Here is a 17037-nt window from a genome sequence, read left to right as displayed (position 1 = left end):
AAATTTGTGAACTAAATGCTTAATACATGAGTGTTCCCCCAAAGTCCATCTACAGGTTGCGGTTGGTGAACTTATTTCTCCTACCACCATCACAGTATGCTGTTTCATGATCAGAACCTATTTTTGTGGCCAATATATTGTGATATAGAATATAAGCCCTTCATTAGAGAAAGAAAAATCAAGGAAAGTGGTGTGGTGGTTAAGAGCAGAGCTTCAATTACTCACTCTGTCATCTACTTATTTATCTGATCTTGGGGCAAATTTCCTAATCTCTTTGAATTTCAGTATTCTTCTCTATAACACCGAGAATGCTAATAGTACAACAAACAAATAGTAAAAATAGTCACTAACACTCATATAGGGCTTCTTGTGGGACTGCTAGCCCTTCGAATCTATTACCTCTTTTAATTTTCACATTAACTGTGAAAGCAATATTACTATCCCATTTTTAGAGGTGAAGAAACTAAGGTACAGAGAGGTTATGCAACCTGTCCGAAGTTACACAACTAGCAAGGGGTAGACCTAATTTACCCAATTATTCTCTTTGCAGAGGATGTACTTTTAACCAGGTCCTAGCTAGCTTGTGAGAATCATTTAATTCACGCACACAAAACACTTAGTATGCCCAGCATATTAAAATTTATCACAAATTTTTCACTATGATTATAATAAATTAAAAATGACACAGATCAGTGGCACTTGGGTGGCTCAGTAGGTTAAGTGTCCGACTATTGATTTCAGCTCAGGTCATGATCTCACAGTTCATGAGATTGAGCCCTGCATCGGACTCTGTGCTGATAGCATGGAGCCTGCTTGGGATTCTCTCTCTCTCTGTCTCTCTCTGCCCCTCCCCTGCTTGCACATACATGCTATTTGTCTTTCAAAAATAAACAAACAAACTTTAAAAATAATAATAATTGGGGTGCCTGGGTGGCTCAGTCAGTTAAGCATCCGAGTTCGGCTCAGGTCATGATCTCACAGCTTATGAGTTTGAGTCCCGCATCGGACTCTATGCTAACAGTTAAGAGCCTGGAGCCTGCTTCAAATTCTGTCTCTCTCTCTTTCTCTGCCCCTACCCTGCTCGTGCTCTCTGTCTCTCATAAATGAATAAATGTTTAAAAAATTAAAAAATAATAATAATAAATAAAAAATCTAAAAATAACACAGAGCATCAACCAGCTGTTTTGTGTGCTATATTGTGAAATAAAAGAAGTGTAAAAGAAAGAGGGAGTTATTAAGGCTTTTCCCCCCAACAATCCTGTTAAAATTAATAATATATGACTGCAAAGCAGTAACAAGTTTTGATTTCATGTTAATACATGTGTGAGAATAGTGTGGGTATAAATTTAAGGGATTAAGAAATAAATAACCAAAGGGAATGAGGAGAGAATGGGCAAAAGGGATACAGGGGAATAGGAAGTGCAGGCTTCCAGTTACGGAATGACTAGGCCACGGGGGATAAAGAGCACAGCGTGGGGGGTATAGTCAGTGGTGTTGTAATAATGTGGTACAGTGTGGGATGGTAGCTGTCTTTGGAGCGCACGGCACGAGGTAGGGAGAAGGTCAGTCACTCTGCTGAAATGAATGCAATGTTGGCTCTCAACTATATTCCAATAAAAAAGCGTAGAAAGTATAAAAGTTCTATTGATTATAAAACAATAATTAAAAGTCTGATAAAGTTTGAATTTTTTATTTTACTTATTCGCAAGGTTGATTCTAATACTAAAATTGTAAGCAGACAGGATGTGAATGCAAATAAAAACAAACTTTCCAGGTTAAAACATTTAACACCACAAAGAATCTATGTTATTATTAGGATTATTATTGAAAATACTGGAGTTTTTTATAGAGGCAATGTTAATGCTTTTTGTCATTTTTTTTTAATTCTATAGTATTAAATATATTCACTTTAAAGTAAGTGGCCACAGCTTACAAGACTCACATTCTACCACTGTATTATTTTTAGGGTTGAAGGCTGAAATAAACACTATAAAAACTGTTCAAAAAATGCTTGGAAACAAGGCATCCTAAGACTAAGACAATGAAAAAACTCTATTCTGGGCTCTTTGTGATTCCTCATAACAATGACCATTATGGAATCTCTTAATTATCATGAATATAGCTAGTCTCATAGTAAAGTAGAGCAAGATAGGTTAACACACATGTAAATACTTGGAAAGAAAATTTTAAATAAAGGAGTGCAAAGCATAGAGCCACATTCAGCCAAGAGTTAGGGAATAAACCATATATTTTGACAAGTAGCTTGCTGACTGTTCTCTGTCATCTACGAACCAGCCTTCTCAGAATACTATGTGACATTTCAAGGCAGAATGGAAAACATATCCAAAGTTTAATACAATATGAATAGGTATTTTGGATGAGTAAGAACTCCAGAAAGTCAAACCTTAAACTCCTACCCTTTTGGGATGTAGGAAGATTTGACAGACAGTGAACAGATTAAGCCATTGGCCCATTAACTTTCCAAAATTTTCTGGACTATTTTCTTGATTTTGGGAGCTTCTGGGTTCAGGCAGACTTTGTTCCCGTTCTTCAGCGTGGCTCTGCAAGAGGGAATGGAATTATCTGTGAGCGCCCTGGCCTGACCCTCAGAAGAGATTCACGGGGCCGGACAAAACTATGTCGGTGGGGACAGAGGTGGAGAGTTTCCCTAATGCCCGATGAGGCAATGATTCAGAAGCAGGGACTTACATCACTTCGACGTTGGCACAATGGGGTCCTGCCCTGAGCACCTCCAAGTTCTGGATGTTACTTGGATGAATGCCAGAGACGGTGTTCATGCACAAGCAGCGAAGTTCAAGGAACGGCTCCAGGTCCACACTTCCAGCTAGGATAGAAAGCGTGACTCTATTAGCGGTCCAGATTCTTGTGGCGATCTTATCTATTGACTTGTTTCCTTAGTCCCCTTATGAGTTACCTGTACCGCTCTCATAAAGTCACTGCGTGTATGATCTTCCAATCTTTAGTAAAGTACCTTAGCAGAACACCTTGGCACACGTTAACTACCCGCTAAGCATCCTCTCTCCACTTAGAGTTACTAGTATAATGGCCTCCCCAGGAGGGCAGCTTTACCCCCAAGGCCTGCTGCAGCAGAAGCAGCCACAGCTGCAGAGCGGCAGGGACGCCACCCTCAGCGTTCCTTAAGTTTCTCTTACTTTCTCCAGCGGTGGAGGGAACCAGCGTGCTCAGGAGCAGGGTTAGCAGGAGCCACACCTGGAGGGCCGGAAGTGGGCTGGCGCTGGTGCAGGAGGGGGTGGCGTTAGGTCTGAGGCCCATGGTGGAGACGACTAAACCGGAGTCGTTCCTAGAGGCAGGAGACCTCAGCGTGAGGGTGAATTGCTGTCTAGAAGTGTGCAGTCATATGGTTTTTCATGCTCTCCCGAGGCCTTTTATACAAGCCCCCTCAAGGCCAGTAAGGAGAAAAAGATAGGGAGGAAGTGAGGGTATGTGGAAGCGTTGGTCAAGTTGTGCCTAACCAAGATAAACGCCAGGCAGGTCAGGTTCCTGCTCAATTACATTTATGCTTCCCTTCACAGTCCCCCCCCCCCCCCCCCCCCCCCCTTCTAACTACCCATATCGATTACATGAATATAACCTTCCACGTAAGGAGGTAACAACTAGACTGAAGTACTAACAAATTTTCTTTGTGTATCTATATGATAACACTCTGCTTTCCCTATAAGGCAATTTATAGTCTTAATAAACACTTTATGACTATCTGAAAGCATAAATATATGGCCCTTTCCAGTTGCCAAAGAAAGCAGATGTTCCTAACTTGGTTGTTGATAAATGTTAGGGTTTGTGTACAGTATGTGGATGAAGTGTGAGCCAAATACCACAAAAGGCTCACTTTGCATATTAGTTTATGGGCTGCTTTCTGTTTTCCAAATGTATTGTTTTTTATAATGTGATCCAGAAACAAGAAGAAAAGCTCATCCTCTCTCATGTTATAAAATAAACTACTTGTTTCTATCACCTGAGTCTATTCTAAAGAGCAAGATCCAGCATATTTATTTTTTCTTTTCTTTTTAATATTTTAAGGAAATAGATAATATAATTTATTGTAAAAGGTTCACACACTGCAGATGTATGTGGAATAAAACATGTAAGTTTCTCCTCATCATTCTTCTACACCGTCACTCTCCAGTGGTAACCTTAGGTAAGAGTTTGGCATTAGTTTTCTATCCTGTCTGCACTTATATATGTATATAGAGAGACACACACATCACTCACAGAGAAACACATATGTCCATAGAGGGAGACATAGATTTTTTAATATAAAAGCAAATCACTAGATGGTTGGCTTTTGCTCTTCAAAAATATGCTTCAGCATCCTTTCATGCTTCCCAAGGTCGTTTCGGCCCATCCTCTTTATCCGCGTGACATTGTATGGCACGGGAAATCCTCAACCAATCTGTCTTATTGGTGACCTTGAGGGTGTTTCCAGTTTTTCAGTACTACAGATTGCAACAAAATCTCTTTTCTTCAGTTCTCAGAGCCAATCACGGGTTTTGATCTCAAACCCTGTGTGATATAGAGAAAGCGGAGGCAGAGGCAGACCTACACATCACATGCTGGCCTGTGTATTCTCTTGTCTGGGTCTCTCTTTCTTCTCTAAAACTTGCTTCTTCAACTGGACTGTACACATTTGAAGGCAGAGGTATGTCCTATGTTTCTCTGAATGCTTTAGGTATTTTTTGGTGTGTAGGCTAACACAATACACAGTGGGTCTTAAACAGTGTTAGTGAGTATATCAATGAGTATCACATGAAGGAAAGTTTCTCTTTCCTTTTTATTTTTTTTTATAAATTTTTTTTAATGTTTTATTTATTTCTAGGAGAGAGAGAGAGACAGCGTGAGCAGGGGAGGGTCAGAGAGAGAGGGAGTCACAGACTGAAACAGGCTCCAGGCTCTGAGCTGGCAGTCAGCACAGGGCCCGACGCGGGGCTCGAACCCACGAACCGCGAGATCATGACCTAAGCGAAAGTCGGACGCTTAACCGACTAAGCCACCCAGGCGCCCCGACTCTCTTTCCTTTTTAATCAGACACAATCTTCAGACCAACCTCCATGTGATCCCAAATATCTATGGTATAAAAATGATGATTTGGAAGTCTGGGACTAAAGGATAAGGTTCTAGCCACAAGCTGTCTTCCTAAGACAATTTATGTACCAATCTCACACAATATTATTTAAACTTCTCATTTTTGCCTTATATTTTATACCTTTAAAATTCTGGAAAAAGCTCAAAATATTCAAATGTACGAAATTACTGTTTTTATCAAAAGAACGAATACAGTCACTTATTTTTTCTGATCATTTTTTTTCAACTTTTAAGCCAATCTTCCCTCTTGTTTAAGTTACACTACACCTACTTCCATTCATCGGCCCTGTTTTGTAAATGTATTTATTTTTCTCACCCCATTTGCTTTCCCTGTGTATCTTACAGTCTAGCAGTAGAACATATTAAAAATGATTTTCCCCCTCTCCCAACTCAGAAATTCATAGTCTAAGAAGCAAGCTCAAGAAAAAGGTTAAGCTGAAAATGACGACCCTTCTCAGAGCTGAAACGCGGAGTGAATTGCAGAGAGATTCTCAGCAGGAAACAGAGTAAGGTGAACTCTTCTCTCGTTCTTCCTGCACGATGACTTCAGAGTCATTCCTCATTATTGAGGTTGAAATGTTATTCATTCTCTGCTATATTTTTATTCAAGTGTAAGCTCAAAACCATTTTCAGAGCAAGATATAAAGTGGTTTTTAAAAAGTATTATAGTATCTTCCTTTTTCCATCCATCACAGTCCCCCACACATATTGTCTGTGGTATTCATTAGTTTCACTGGACACTTTTCGCCCCATACGTACAACTATCCAAGTTTCTTTCCTGGTTCATTTAGTGCCAGGAAAGAGGTAGGCATGTTGCAAATCATTAAGGCATTGTCTTAATCAACAAATTTGTCACAAAAGACACAACGTCAGCAAAGTTCATGAGGAAGCATTAATAAATTTCTTGAGTCACTAAAATTTCACAAGCCGATTAGTTGGCACTTGAGGTAAATAATGTTTTGCTAGCTTTTGCTGATTCAGTTAAGTATCTACTATGTGCCAAGTGTTTAAAAGTTCTCTTCAATGTGTGACTTGGTCATTTCACTATTTCCTTCCTAAAAGTGAGACCCCAGGGCGCCTGGGTGGCTCAGTCGGTTAAATGTCCAGCTTTGTCTCAGGTCATGATCTCTCGGTTTGCGGTTCGAGCTCACGTCAGGCTCTGTGCTGACAGCTCACAGCCTGGAGCCTGCTTCAGATTCTGTGTCTTCTGCTCTCTCCACTCCTCCCCAGCTCGTGCTCTGTCTCTGTCTCTCTCTTTCAAAAATAAATAAACATAAGTTTTTTTTTAAAAAGTGAGACCTAAATATTTGTGCAAAGCAATGGGACATCAATACTAATGTGTTATCACTACTGCTACTATTGCTAACTGTATTACAGTTATTTGCACCTGGTAGGTTTCTTTTTTTAATTTCTGTGAAGATAAACACAATACAAACTGAAAAACTGAGTTACTAAATGGGTAAAAGATACTTTGAATCAGTTATTTAATCAAAGGATTAAATCAGTTATTTGAATCAGTTATTTAATCAGCTTATACAAAATAGTATATTTAAATGAATGCTAGAAAATTAGTGTCAAAGTTCTTGGGTTTTAAAATAACTGGATAGCCTTTTTATGGGTCCAGCATTGTCATGCTGTTTATTTATTTTATTTTTCTTTGTGGTAAGTTACTTTATCTCTTTTTTTCTTTAAGTCGTTGTATAAATAGCAGAGTCACAGAGTCTTTTAGGAAACTAGCAAGTTTTCAAAGACTCATAATGGCTTATCTGTTAGCTATTTTGAAAGAAAATGTCTAGAGACATTGGAGGAGCATTATCCACTAAAATTAAGACATAGGTTAACTATCATACATAAAAGATTTTGAACTGACATCTCCCAACTATGAAGGAAATAAGCTATCATTTGCAAGTTAGTCATAAAAGCAATTGGTACAGAAGATCTTGGGGATAATATAATCTGGGGTCCTGCTGTTAAAGCACCTTAAGCAATACATTGAAATACTAGCAAATAACAGATTTCTTCTATGTGCTAAAACCAAATTTGTTTTCGGTATAATTCTCAGTTGACAAGAAGGATCCAGACCTTAGTTACTCTGGCACTCTTCATTTGAGGTTGGATACTGCCCAGAGGTGAAGTCTGCTGTGGGGGATAGTGGGGGGGTTCAGGGAAGGTGTGGGGAGGGTGAAAGAATTGAGGGGAAGTGCTGTTAGACAGAAGCACTGCAATGTTTCCAAGAGCTGAGAATTTTCACTCTAATTTACTGTTGATTAATATTAGCAATTGACCATCGAATGAATAATGACCCTCTTGTATAACAAGCCAACCCCAAATTTAGCGGCTTACAGCAATTTATTATTTCTGATGATTCTGTATGTTGACGAGTGGCACTTAGACCTTACTTTAAGTGGGTGTCATCAGAGCACCTTTGGAACCTCCGAGAGGTCCACCATGGCCTCTTCCACACAGAAGGGGCTCCTGCCAGCTGCTGGCTAAGGCTCCTGCCTGGACAGCTTCTTCCACCTGCCTCTCCTTCTCTCTCTCTCTCTTTTTTTAATAGTTTATTTATTTTTGAGACAGAGAGAGGCAGAGCATGAGTGGGGGAGGGGCAGAGAGAGAGGGAGACACAGAATCTGAAACAGTCTCCAGGCTCTGAGCTGTCAGCACGGGGCCCAACATGGGGCTCGAACCCACGAACTGTGAGATCTGACCTGAGCTGAAGTCAGATACCTAACCGACTGAGCCACCCATGCGCCCCCTCTCCTTCTCTTTTAAGCAGCATTATTGTACTTGTCAGAAATACTGGAAGAAGGGAAGGGAAGAAGGAAGGGAGAAAATGACACAAGAAGAGAGGTAGGAGAAAGGAGAGTTGGGAAGGGAAAAGAAGGAAGGAAGAAAAAAGAAAGGCAAGACAAAGCCCCTCCACTCTCCTCCCTTCCTTCCCCTCCTGTCTTTTCCTCCTTGTTCCCTTCGCTCCCCTCATCGTTTCCATCTCCTCTCCTCCCCTCCCTGCCGTTCCCCTTCTCTGACCTTTCCTTCCCTCTCCTTCCCTCTTCTCTTCTCCTTTTCTCTCTCCTTCCTTGTCCCTGAAACCCCAAGCACACCGCCCACGTTCCTTCCCTTTCAGGATCCTCTGGGTGGTGCTCCACCGCTATCTCCAGTTGCTGGGAATGAAGGCTGCAGGCAGCTCAGGACCGACTGAGACCTCTGGGCACAACCCAGGGCCCGAGGGAAATGTCTCACCCAAAGTTGTGCCCACTCCCCAGAGATAGCCCACATCTAATGACCAGGTAGCGGAGGAGTATGGAGGTCTGTTCCCTTGCCACAATTCGGAATAACTCTGGAGGGCTACCCCAGCTCCAGAGCTTCTCATAGGATCACCCAAGTCTGCTATTGTAACAGCAGCTCTCCTTCTACCCGATCGATTCTTCCTGACAGATGTTAATCTTGTGAGCACTCCTTAGTAAACTTCCCGCACACAAATGTCCTCTCAAGGTTTGATTCTGGGGAATCCCACCTATGAGACTCTTTCTCACACTTTAAAAAAAATTCTAGCCCCTTTCATTCAGCTTTCAAGTAAAGCTTTGTCAATGAGAACTCAGTATATTGGCTGCCTAAAGACCTTAACTTAGGCTGAAAGCTTCTCATTTTTGTAATCTCCATATCACAAGGATCTTGTACTGGGTCTATTCTGTAACAAGATTACCAATAAATGGGTACCGATGGATGAGTATTAATAAGAAGAAAAATACACCATATATGTTGATAATGCTACCAGATGAATGACAGAAAAAAATAGAGAGAATATGAATACAATTGTTTCCAGAAGCTTCCTAAAAACAACTTGTGGAAACAAATTCTTAGGTGCACCAAAAATTAATAATTCATGCATAGATAGAAAGAATATAGATACATTTGAACACAATGATGGCACTTAAACTACGGAGCTCTCAGTTTTCTGACTTTTATTAGGGGACAAGAACAATATTTGTCAAATATTTATTCTGTGCCAGGATTAGCCCTTAGTGCCTTTGAGACAGATATTATTATTGTACTGATTTTACAGATGAGAAAACCGAGGAATGGAGATGTTAAATAAATTGCCAAGGTCAAATACCTAGAAGTACTCAAAACCAGATTTGAAACATAATAATCCTGACTTTGTATTGTACCACAAACTGTAAAGAATTATCACTGGTCTCTCGTGCCAGAAATGAGTTAGCTATTTTTCTCTTTGTTCAACCTGGACGGGGTGGGGGGGGGGGTCAGAAACAATCATCCCATATTTATGTGGCAGTGGAATCACATCTTTTAAGAATGTGGTTTTTACAGAGCAGGTAGAGGTTCTTGCAATTTCTCAATATTTACGAAACAGGACTCTAGACTTTGTAGAAAGAAACTTTTGCATGTAAACTCTAAGTCTTCCTATGTCATTATTTCACTGTACATATTTGAAGTATGAACAATCCTTTTCGGGAATATAATATTAATTTTGCTGACTAAAAGCAAACCAGGACCGTCAGCCAAAATCACAATCATGTGCATTCTCCCTGTCTTCCGTGATTCGGTCAGGGAGGCAGATCAAAATCCCCAGGTGCTCATTCTGTCTGGTAAATTTCTCAATTTGTATCATCCAGGAAAGACTTTTGAACTTAAATACAAAATGAGAGCTACCCACAGTGATTCTTTTCCTTATGCAAGAATTACAAGTATGATAGAAAAACAAAGCCACTAGTCAGATTTTATCATAGCTCTTGTCATACCTTAAGGAATTGAAGGATTATGTGAATGTGTCACACCCAGAGGCAAGCAGGAAAATGTGGTAAAATGAAGGGCATTAATTAAAAATGGAGAATTGTCTGGATGGAGGCAGTAACAGATAGTTTCACTGGCTTCATGTTCAAGCCCTACTGATTTCATAATTGAGAGTGAGTTTCAGATGGATAACAGAGTGAATGCAGTATTGAGGAGTCTGTGTGAGAAAAATGTATTTCTAGAAGACCTACGATGGGTTAATTTTCCCCAGATATATTAGTCTTTGAATTTGCTAGTGCCAAGATCAATGGCAATGGTAGGATTAGTGAATAGTACCTGTCAATGAGGTTCTTGTATACATTCTACTTCAGTGCTATAATCTATATTCTTCATAGAACAACCAATTGTAGAATAAGCATGACAAACAGAATTGCAAGGATATTACAAATGATGTCTTACTCTATGGTCTATAAATAAACTAAACTTATAAATCTTGTTTCTGGGTAACACAAAGATCTTGAATGATAGCAAAGAAAAAAGTAATCAGTAATGTAATGTTTATCTCTTCACAGAACATACATTTCAACCATTGAAAGGACATTTAATATGCTTTCATTTATTATTGTCAAGCACTTCCTCAATGAGGATTTTGGGACTGATAGGACAAATCAGAGATTATTTAAAACACTGAAATTTATAGTTCACACACCTATGATGATTTGATTTGTTTTCTTAATGTTTCCCTAATATTAGTGTATGATTCATAAGTTCATAGGAGAAAAAAGTACTATTTGAAAGAGTAAAAAGATCATGGAAGTTTAATGATTTCTAAATATTTCTGAGGTATTTTGTTTTTTCTATATTGCTAAAAAAACTGGTCAGTGTATCATCTCTTTAAATTTTTCCGTATCTTTGTATCTTCCTGTCTTCCTCCGTTTTCTGTGTTTTATATAGCTATATTAATATATAATAGTGATGTATTACAATACTTGCTATAATAATACATTAATAATAATATGTTAATAACATATGCTCATTTAATTGGTATTTTATGTATAAGGAGAGAGATGAAAAGATGGAATAATTTAGCTTAGATATAGATGTGCATATACATTTGCATATACTAATAAATACATATGCACCTATATAAGCATATATATTAATTCAGACAGAGTATGTGTATATTCGTATCAATTGGATTAGTCTCCTTTCACTTTCTTGCTTTTCCTAAGGATGAGTTATTTACATGAAATTGCTATTTTGATATTGAGAGACAGTAGGACTCTTTTAGCCTGGACCAGTCTTCTGCTTAAGCACCTACTATGCGCTAGACAATGTCCTAAAAACAGAAATGAATATGATAAAGGTATCCTGGCTCTCATGGAGCTCACGGTGAGGCTGGAATAGACCCTAAATAAATGACCACATGAATATAGTCTCTATGGAATCTACAGTCATGTCAGTGACAAAATGTTATGAAGGAAAAGAACAAAGTGCTATGAGAGGATGTAAAAGAGGCCTTCATCTGGGGGGGGTGGGGCAAGAATCCATGAGGTCCTCAGTGACAGGCCAGCTGACCTCAAAGGGAGAATGGAGTTGGCCACGTGAAAGTGAGGAGTAGATGTTACAGGTTGAAGGGACTATCAATCCCAAAGCTCTTGTTGGATGACTTGCAGACAAGATAAAGAATAGAAAGCAAGGGAATTACAATTTATTCAACACCATGTTGAGCAGGTTACTGATGTTAGGACACCATCTAATAACCTGAGGTTCAGGTTAATTTATTAATTCTTTAAGTCAATCTGTGTCAGGTTTTGGGGATGCAGAGATGAATGATGTATGGTTGATGATCTAGGAGAACTCTCAGTAGAATAAAGAAACTTACAAACAAATACAGTAGTTGCTATTCAAAGACACTGAAATACCTAGAGGAACATCAAAATGGAAATGAAAAATTCTTCTGGGAGTGCCAAGGAAGACTTCCTGAAGGAAGTATTGTTTGAGCTGAGTTCTAAAGGATGAAAAAGTTCCTCCTATAGGCAAAAAGTGGTGAGGCCCTTCCAGGTAGAGGCCCTACGGAATGCAAAGTTGTAGACCCAGGGAAGAACACACCCACTTAGGGAACTAAGCTCCTGACTTCAAGGGTGCAAAGGACTGATGAAGGTGAAGTGGTCCTCAGGAGTCAGATGAGACAGAATCTAATTTGCCATGCTTCACAATTTTTATCTCCCATCTAGGAAATGGGGAGCCAGTTAAGGATTTAAGGTAAGGAAGTCTTACCTTAAATTTGTGTTTTCTAAACAGCCCAAAGGCTGTTGGTGCTCTGAAGGAGTAACTGGAAGGGGACTGAGCTTGGAGAAAGGTTGAACAAATGCAATGGGCCCTGGGGAAATGAGGGTCCTCTCTGCTAGCCAGAGAGTAGCATAGTTATTTTTAGGATAATGTAGAATTAAAGATAAACAAATTTTTTTGCAACAGACTAAGAAGGAAGAAACAACATAAATAAATTTTATAAATCTTTTATTTTTTCCAAGGAACAAAAGAAGTACCATAAACCAATGAGACATATGATAAAAAGTAATTTTAACACAACAGGTGTTATGCGTAGGTAATTCTTTACAACAAAATGGTCGAAACCTTAACGTGTGTATATTTTTTGAAAACTAAATGTGAATCTATATTTAAGTAGCTCAATAAAGGCCTTTATCAAAATTGTCAGAGCACAGATCCTTGTTAAGTTTGCTTTGTTCCTAAAACATGCAAATAATGCAATTCTATAAAAACTGAAGTAGGGAATTTACCTATATCCGAGCTTCTTCTTCTATCCAAACATATACTTAGTGACTAGAATATGGTACTCCTAGCAAAATGGTTAATATATACCATAAAATCAAAGTTTAACAGGTAAGTCATGACATTATGCCATACTTAGAAGACATCAAATGTCTAAAGTTATAGGAAAAGAATATATTAAGTTCCTTACAGAACTTAAACATTTAAAAATTCTAAATAAGGAAATATACTTTATCCCGATAACTGCAGAGGACACTCAGCTTTCTACAGCAACACAACTTAGCACCCCGGGACTTAGAGCAAGTTCTCCTAACATATTCCCCAAGAAACAATGGTAAAAAAGTTCCTATTTCATGAGGAGTAAAGATAGCAATTTCTCTCCACATACAGCATTCCAATGAAATATCATTCACTCATTAAATCCACAGCCTTCTCAGTAACACTATCAGGAATATATTCTAAAATGACAATAGTCACCTTGAAAGATTAACAACCAGTGATTTTTGACTCACAATTTAGTCAGTTGGCAAAGGTTTCACTAGCACAGCAGGTAAAATAACAGCAAATAAATAGCAGGGAATACTGTGTTAAATACTTCAGGAGCGGGCATTAGGCTAGAAGGACAAAATTAGGTCCCTCACTTGACTCTTCTCTCACAAGTAGGGAGTTCCTGAAGAAGCCTAACTCACTGGAGAAAACCAGTCCTTGCTGTTTGTCTTCACTGGGTCCTGAGACACGCAGAAAACTCTTCTGCTAAGGAACTGGGCAGGTTTTCCAACGCATGGTCCTTTCTCTTAATCCGATTTTTTCCCACTGTTGAGAAAAGAATTATATCAGTTTAACTGCATTTCCACACTCACGTCTAGTTCAACCTGTTTTCAAAACACAGAGTTTAAGCCGGATGAAAAGCAAAAGGTGGACTCAAGGACTATACTAACAACAATAACATCAAAACACATTTCAGTCATGAGCTCTATGGAACCGTCGTTGGCAATTAGATTGGTGATAAGTTCCCCCCAGGACATTGCAGTACAGTTTCTCTCTCTCTCTCTCTCTCTCTCTCTCTCTCTCTCTTTCTGTCTTTTATCCTAAGCTGGTCTCTAATGAGGTTAGCAAAGCCCTTGCAGAGAATAAGGACCTTGAAAAGTCTACACTCTCAAAAGAGATTAAAAAGCACAGCGATCAAAGGGGCAGCGTACCTGTCCAAGATTTTCTGGATGGCTTTCTTCATCACAGGGGTTTCTGGGTCCAGACAGACTTCCTTCTTGTTCTTCAAGGTGGCTCTGCAGAAACAAACAGAAGATGAGCCCTCGAGCCCCGGGGGCTGAAGACTCCGGCTGAGGGACGTCTCTCTTGTCAGGGTCACAGTGGGCACCACAGCGCACGAGGACTTACATGACTTCCACCTTGGGGCACTGTGGCCCGGCCCCGATCACCTGCATTTTCGCGATCATTTTGGGATGAATCCCCGGTGTGGTAGTTAAACACACGCAACGCAGCTCCCTCACTATGACCGCGACGGGACCGGCTGGGGCACAGAGACAGAGAGAGAGAGAGAGAGAGAGACACCGTTATAGGGCAGGTTGGAGGAGAGCTCTCCCCCGGCCAGCCCGCCCGGGACGCCGCCCTGCCCGGGGCCCCCGCGGAGGCTGGGCGCTCTCACCGCTCGCGAGGGGCCCCGGCGGCGTCAGCAGCAGCAGCAGGAGCAGCGCGCACAGCGAGCCCGAAAGGCAGGGGACGTGGGGGGCGCGGCTGGGCAGGAGGCTCATTGCGGCCACGAGTGCGGCAAAGGGTGCGAGTTCTAGGGACAGGAGAGGAGCCGGGATTTAAAGCTCAGGCGCGCTGTGGCTTCCCCGAGTCCTCTGCATCCCTTTTTATCTGCACGGGCCCCTTCCCCCAGGCAGGAAGCTTTTGGGATGCTTGGGAAATTCCCTGGATGGGGGGCGGGGGGGCGGGGGTGAGGAGGGTGACGGGTGGAGGGGGGCTGAGCAGAGGGAGTTGAGGAGGAGGGTGGCTGGGAGGAGCTGCCTGCACCGGTTGCGCGGTGGACGGACTTGGTAGCCGGCCGGTGGATGATGGAGCTGCTGCTCCCGCCGGTGGTGGGCAGCAATCCTGCAGGGATTTCATCCCGTAGGCCAGCCAGGGCTAGCGGAGGCCAGCTTCTCCTGGGGACAGAGCCTTTGGGGAGATGCCCCTCGTTTCCGCCTAAAGAGGAAGACTGGAACCAAGGAACCAAACTGGCAAGTTTGACCTGAGAAAAATTTCTGAACGTCCTTTCTTATTTCGCATCATCCTCAACACCACCACCATTCAGGAAATGTAAGCTGTGGTTAAAACTGCACTGAACTGAAAGGCATTCCTCTCCCCCTTTCAGGCCGGTCATTCTAGGTTCTTCGAATTAATTTATGACTCTTTGGACTTCGGCTAGCTTCAGAGGCCAAGATACTTGGATGAAAGGGTCTTTACTCCCGCTTGGCAGGAAGGGATATCCCAAGCAATTCTGTTAACTGGAAATGCTATCCTTGCTTGCAGTTTGCAGCAAGCACGTGCGTGTCCAGGTGGTCTTTAAAAATCTTCAAAAATCACTCAGCAACCTGGCTTGGAAGATGACCCCTTGCTTTCCACAATTCAGTACACTAGTGAAGTGGAGGCCAACCGGTCTTCTCTGGGGCTGTGATGGCGTGGGGTGAGCACAGACTGAATTGGTACAGAGAGCTGAGGCTGTTCCAGCTCCAGACTCTAGCCAGGTGTGTAACTGACCCAATTTGGAGAAGCTGTGACAGGCTTACAAGTTTGAGGGATTCTTCTGGAAGTTCGATCTGGGCATTGGAATCAATTTGGCAGCAAGAGAGCACCCACTCTGGCCTCACTCACCTTCACAGAAGGAAAGGGTGATCAACAACATTGGCTTCTGGAATGATTTAGCTTCATGATTAGTGGCTGCTTTCATGCACAGGCCTGTTTAATCCAAGTGAGCTCGGAGCTGCCCCCTGAAGTTGAGGGGTGAGGTGCCTTCCTCATCCTCTCTAGTAGCCGTGGAAATAGTTAGAACACTCAAGTATTAATGGCCAAGCCTTTCACACATCTACCTCCGTGCAAGGCATGATCATGATATTGGAATGATACCTAGATTTTCTTTCACGGAAATCTAACTAGATCCTCTTCTGTATTGTTCTCAGTACCCTTGCCCTCACAGTAGGCCAGCAAAGGCAATGGGTAAACATGATAGCAATTGGAAGCTAGTCACGGAAAGAAATTACTTTCCTTGTCCCTCAAGATCTTGGGGGGTTTTATTGACTCCTCCACATATCTTCCTTGGCAGAATATCACCACCATTGGTGAGCAAGGGGGAAGTCTCATAAACCTTTAGAACTTTTGGTCTGGAAAGAACCTTAAGAAATTCTCTAGTTGAGGAAGGCTGCAAGGTTTGGCCTCACTTTGTGGGAAGTGAAATGGGAAGCTCGTTATCCTGCACAGCTTCCTGATACCATCAGCATCATACCTGACTCAGCTAATACAACCCTTCATCCTTCTAGGGAGTGGTCATCTGGGAAAACAGCCTGCAGATTTTTTTATATTGACTTTTTAGAGATTGGAATGCATCTAAAGACCAAAGGTAAGCCTCACTGATATGGCTAAAATCAAACTTCAAAAATGTGACTCAAAATCTTGGGCAATTAAATTCAACTTAACCGAAGCGAATAAGCCACAATATAATAAGACTCTGTGGGAAAAAAGGCTTCATGACATCGGTTACAGAGGTGTGTGTGTGTGTGTGTGTGTGTGTGTGTATGTGTGTGTGCGCGCGTGTATTTAGGTTAGTTCCAAATAATCTATTTTAAATATAAATGAACATATGAGTTATTCTGGCACCAAATGGTGAGATTGGAGAAGGATCATGAGACCTGATTTCCAGTTCCTCCTGACCCTCTTATAGTTGTTCTTGCTTCACTTGGTTTGCACTCTGAATCAACTTGCCATGGATTATTTGTGAAATATAAGGCACAATATTTTTTTTTTTTTTTTTTGTAGCTGGCAAGCAGGTAATAGAAAGTCCCCACTAGAAGTGGGCTGTTGGTTTGCCCAACCTAACCAGGAAACAGTGTGTAACTTAACCTGGGTTCTCATTGAAATCATGCTGGCCCATTGCCCACGTGTAACTCCTGTCTAGGCATCGCTGGTGTGGGCCTTCTGCAAAGACAGATAAGAATGTGAATGATCCAAAGACTCCCTGCAGTTGGGAATGACAGCACCAAGTACCATAGGAGGCAGGGCTCTCAAAGCAGTTGTTTCTTTATTCCGCTTTTAAAGGTAAGCCATTTGCCTTTCCTGCATTCTGTCTAGGTAGTGGAGAAAGGCAACATGATATTT

The 17037-nt window shown here is 41.3% G+C and overlaps 2 protein-coding genes across 2 annotated transcripts; both read right to left on the bottom strand.

Moving 5' to 3' along the window:
• Positions 1–1899: 1899 nt before the first annotated feature.
• Positions 1900–3362, bottom strand: LOC120231103 (pro-platelet basic protein). Its single transcript, XM_039230986.1, has 3 exons — positions 3174–3362; positions 2710–2845; positions 1900–2561 (listed from the first exon to the last, which is right to left on the bottom strand). The coding sequence occupies exons 1-3, from the start codon at positions 3292–3294 to the stop codon at positions 2474–2476; spliced, it is 345 nt and encodes a 114-aa protein (XP_039086917.1). The 5' UTR covers positions 3295–3362; the 3' UTR covers positions 1900–2473.
• A 9047-nt stretch (positions 3363–12409) lies between these two features.
• Positions 12410–14501, bottom strand: LOC120231101 (C-X-C motif chemokine 6-like). The gene is made up of 4 exons (XM_039230984.1): positions 14330–14501; positions 14062–14194; positions 13866–13949; positions 12410–13479 (listed from the first exon to the last, which is right to left on the bottom strand). Exons 1-4 carry the CDS (start codon positions 14433–14435, stop codon positions 13461–13463), a joined length of 342 nt encoding a protein of 113 aa, XP_039086915.1. The 5' UTR covers positions 14436–14501; the 3' UTR covers positions 12410–13460.
• Between the last annotated feature and the right edge of the window lie 2536 nt (positions 14502–17037).

This window comes from Hyaena hyaena, unplaced genomic scaffold (assembly GCF_003009895.1).
Source record: "Hyaena hyaena isolate Hyena2069 unplaced genomic scaffold, ASM300989v1 scaffold_54, whole genome shotgun sequence".
In the NCBI taxonomy this organism is placed as follows: Eukaryota; Metazoa; Chordata; class Mammalia; order Carnivora; family Hyaenidae; genus Hyaena; species Hyaena hyaena.
The sequence above is the reverse complement of the archived record's forward strand: the minus strand, read 5'-3'. Positions and strand labels throughout refer to the sequence as shown.

What these genes read in the sequence shown, in the direction of transcription:
- LOC120231103 (XM_039230986.1), bottom strand. Translation starts at nt 3,294, where the DNA reads ATGGGCCTCAGACCTAACGCCACCCCCTCCTGCACCAGCGCCAGCCCA. An exon ending in TCCCTCCACCGCTGGAGAAA is followed by an intron (nt 2,846 to 3,173) that starts GTAAGAGAAACT and finishes TTTCTATCCTAG; the next exon opens with CTGGAAGTGTGGACCTGGAG. An exon ending in TGTGCCAACGTCGAAGTGAT is followed by an intron (nt 2,562 to 2,709) that starts GTAAGTCCCTGC and finishes TCCCTCTTGCAG; the next exon opens with AGCCACGCTGAAGAACGGGA.
- LOC120231101 (XM_039230984.1), bottom strand. Translation starts at nt 14,435, where the DNA reads ATGAGCCTCCTGCCCAGCCGCGCCCCCCACGTCCCCTGCCTTTCGGGC. An exon ending in GCCGGGGCCCCTCGCGAGCG is followed by an intron (nt 14,195 to 14,329) that starts GTGAGAGCGCCC and finishes TCTGTGCCCCAG; the next exon opens with CCGGTCCCGTCGCGGTCATA. An exon ending in TGCCCCAAGGTGGAAGTCAT is followed by an intron (nt 13,950 to 14,061) that starts GTAAGTCCTCGT and finishes TTGTTTCTGCAG; the next exon opens with AGCCACCTTGAAGAACAAGA.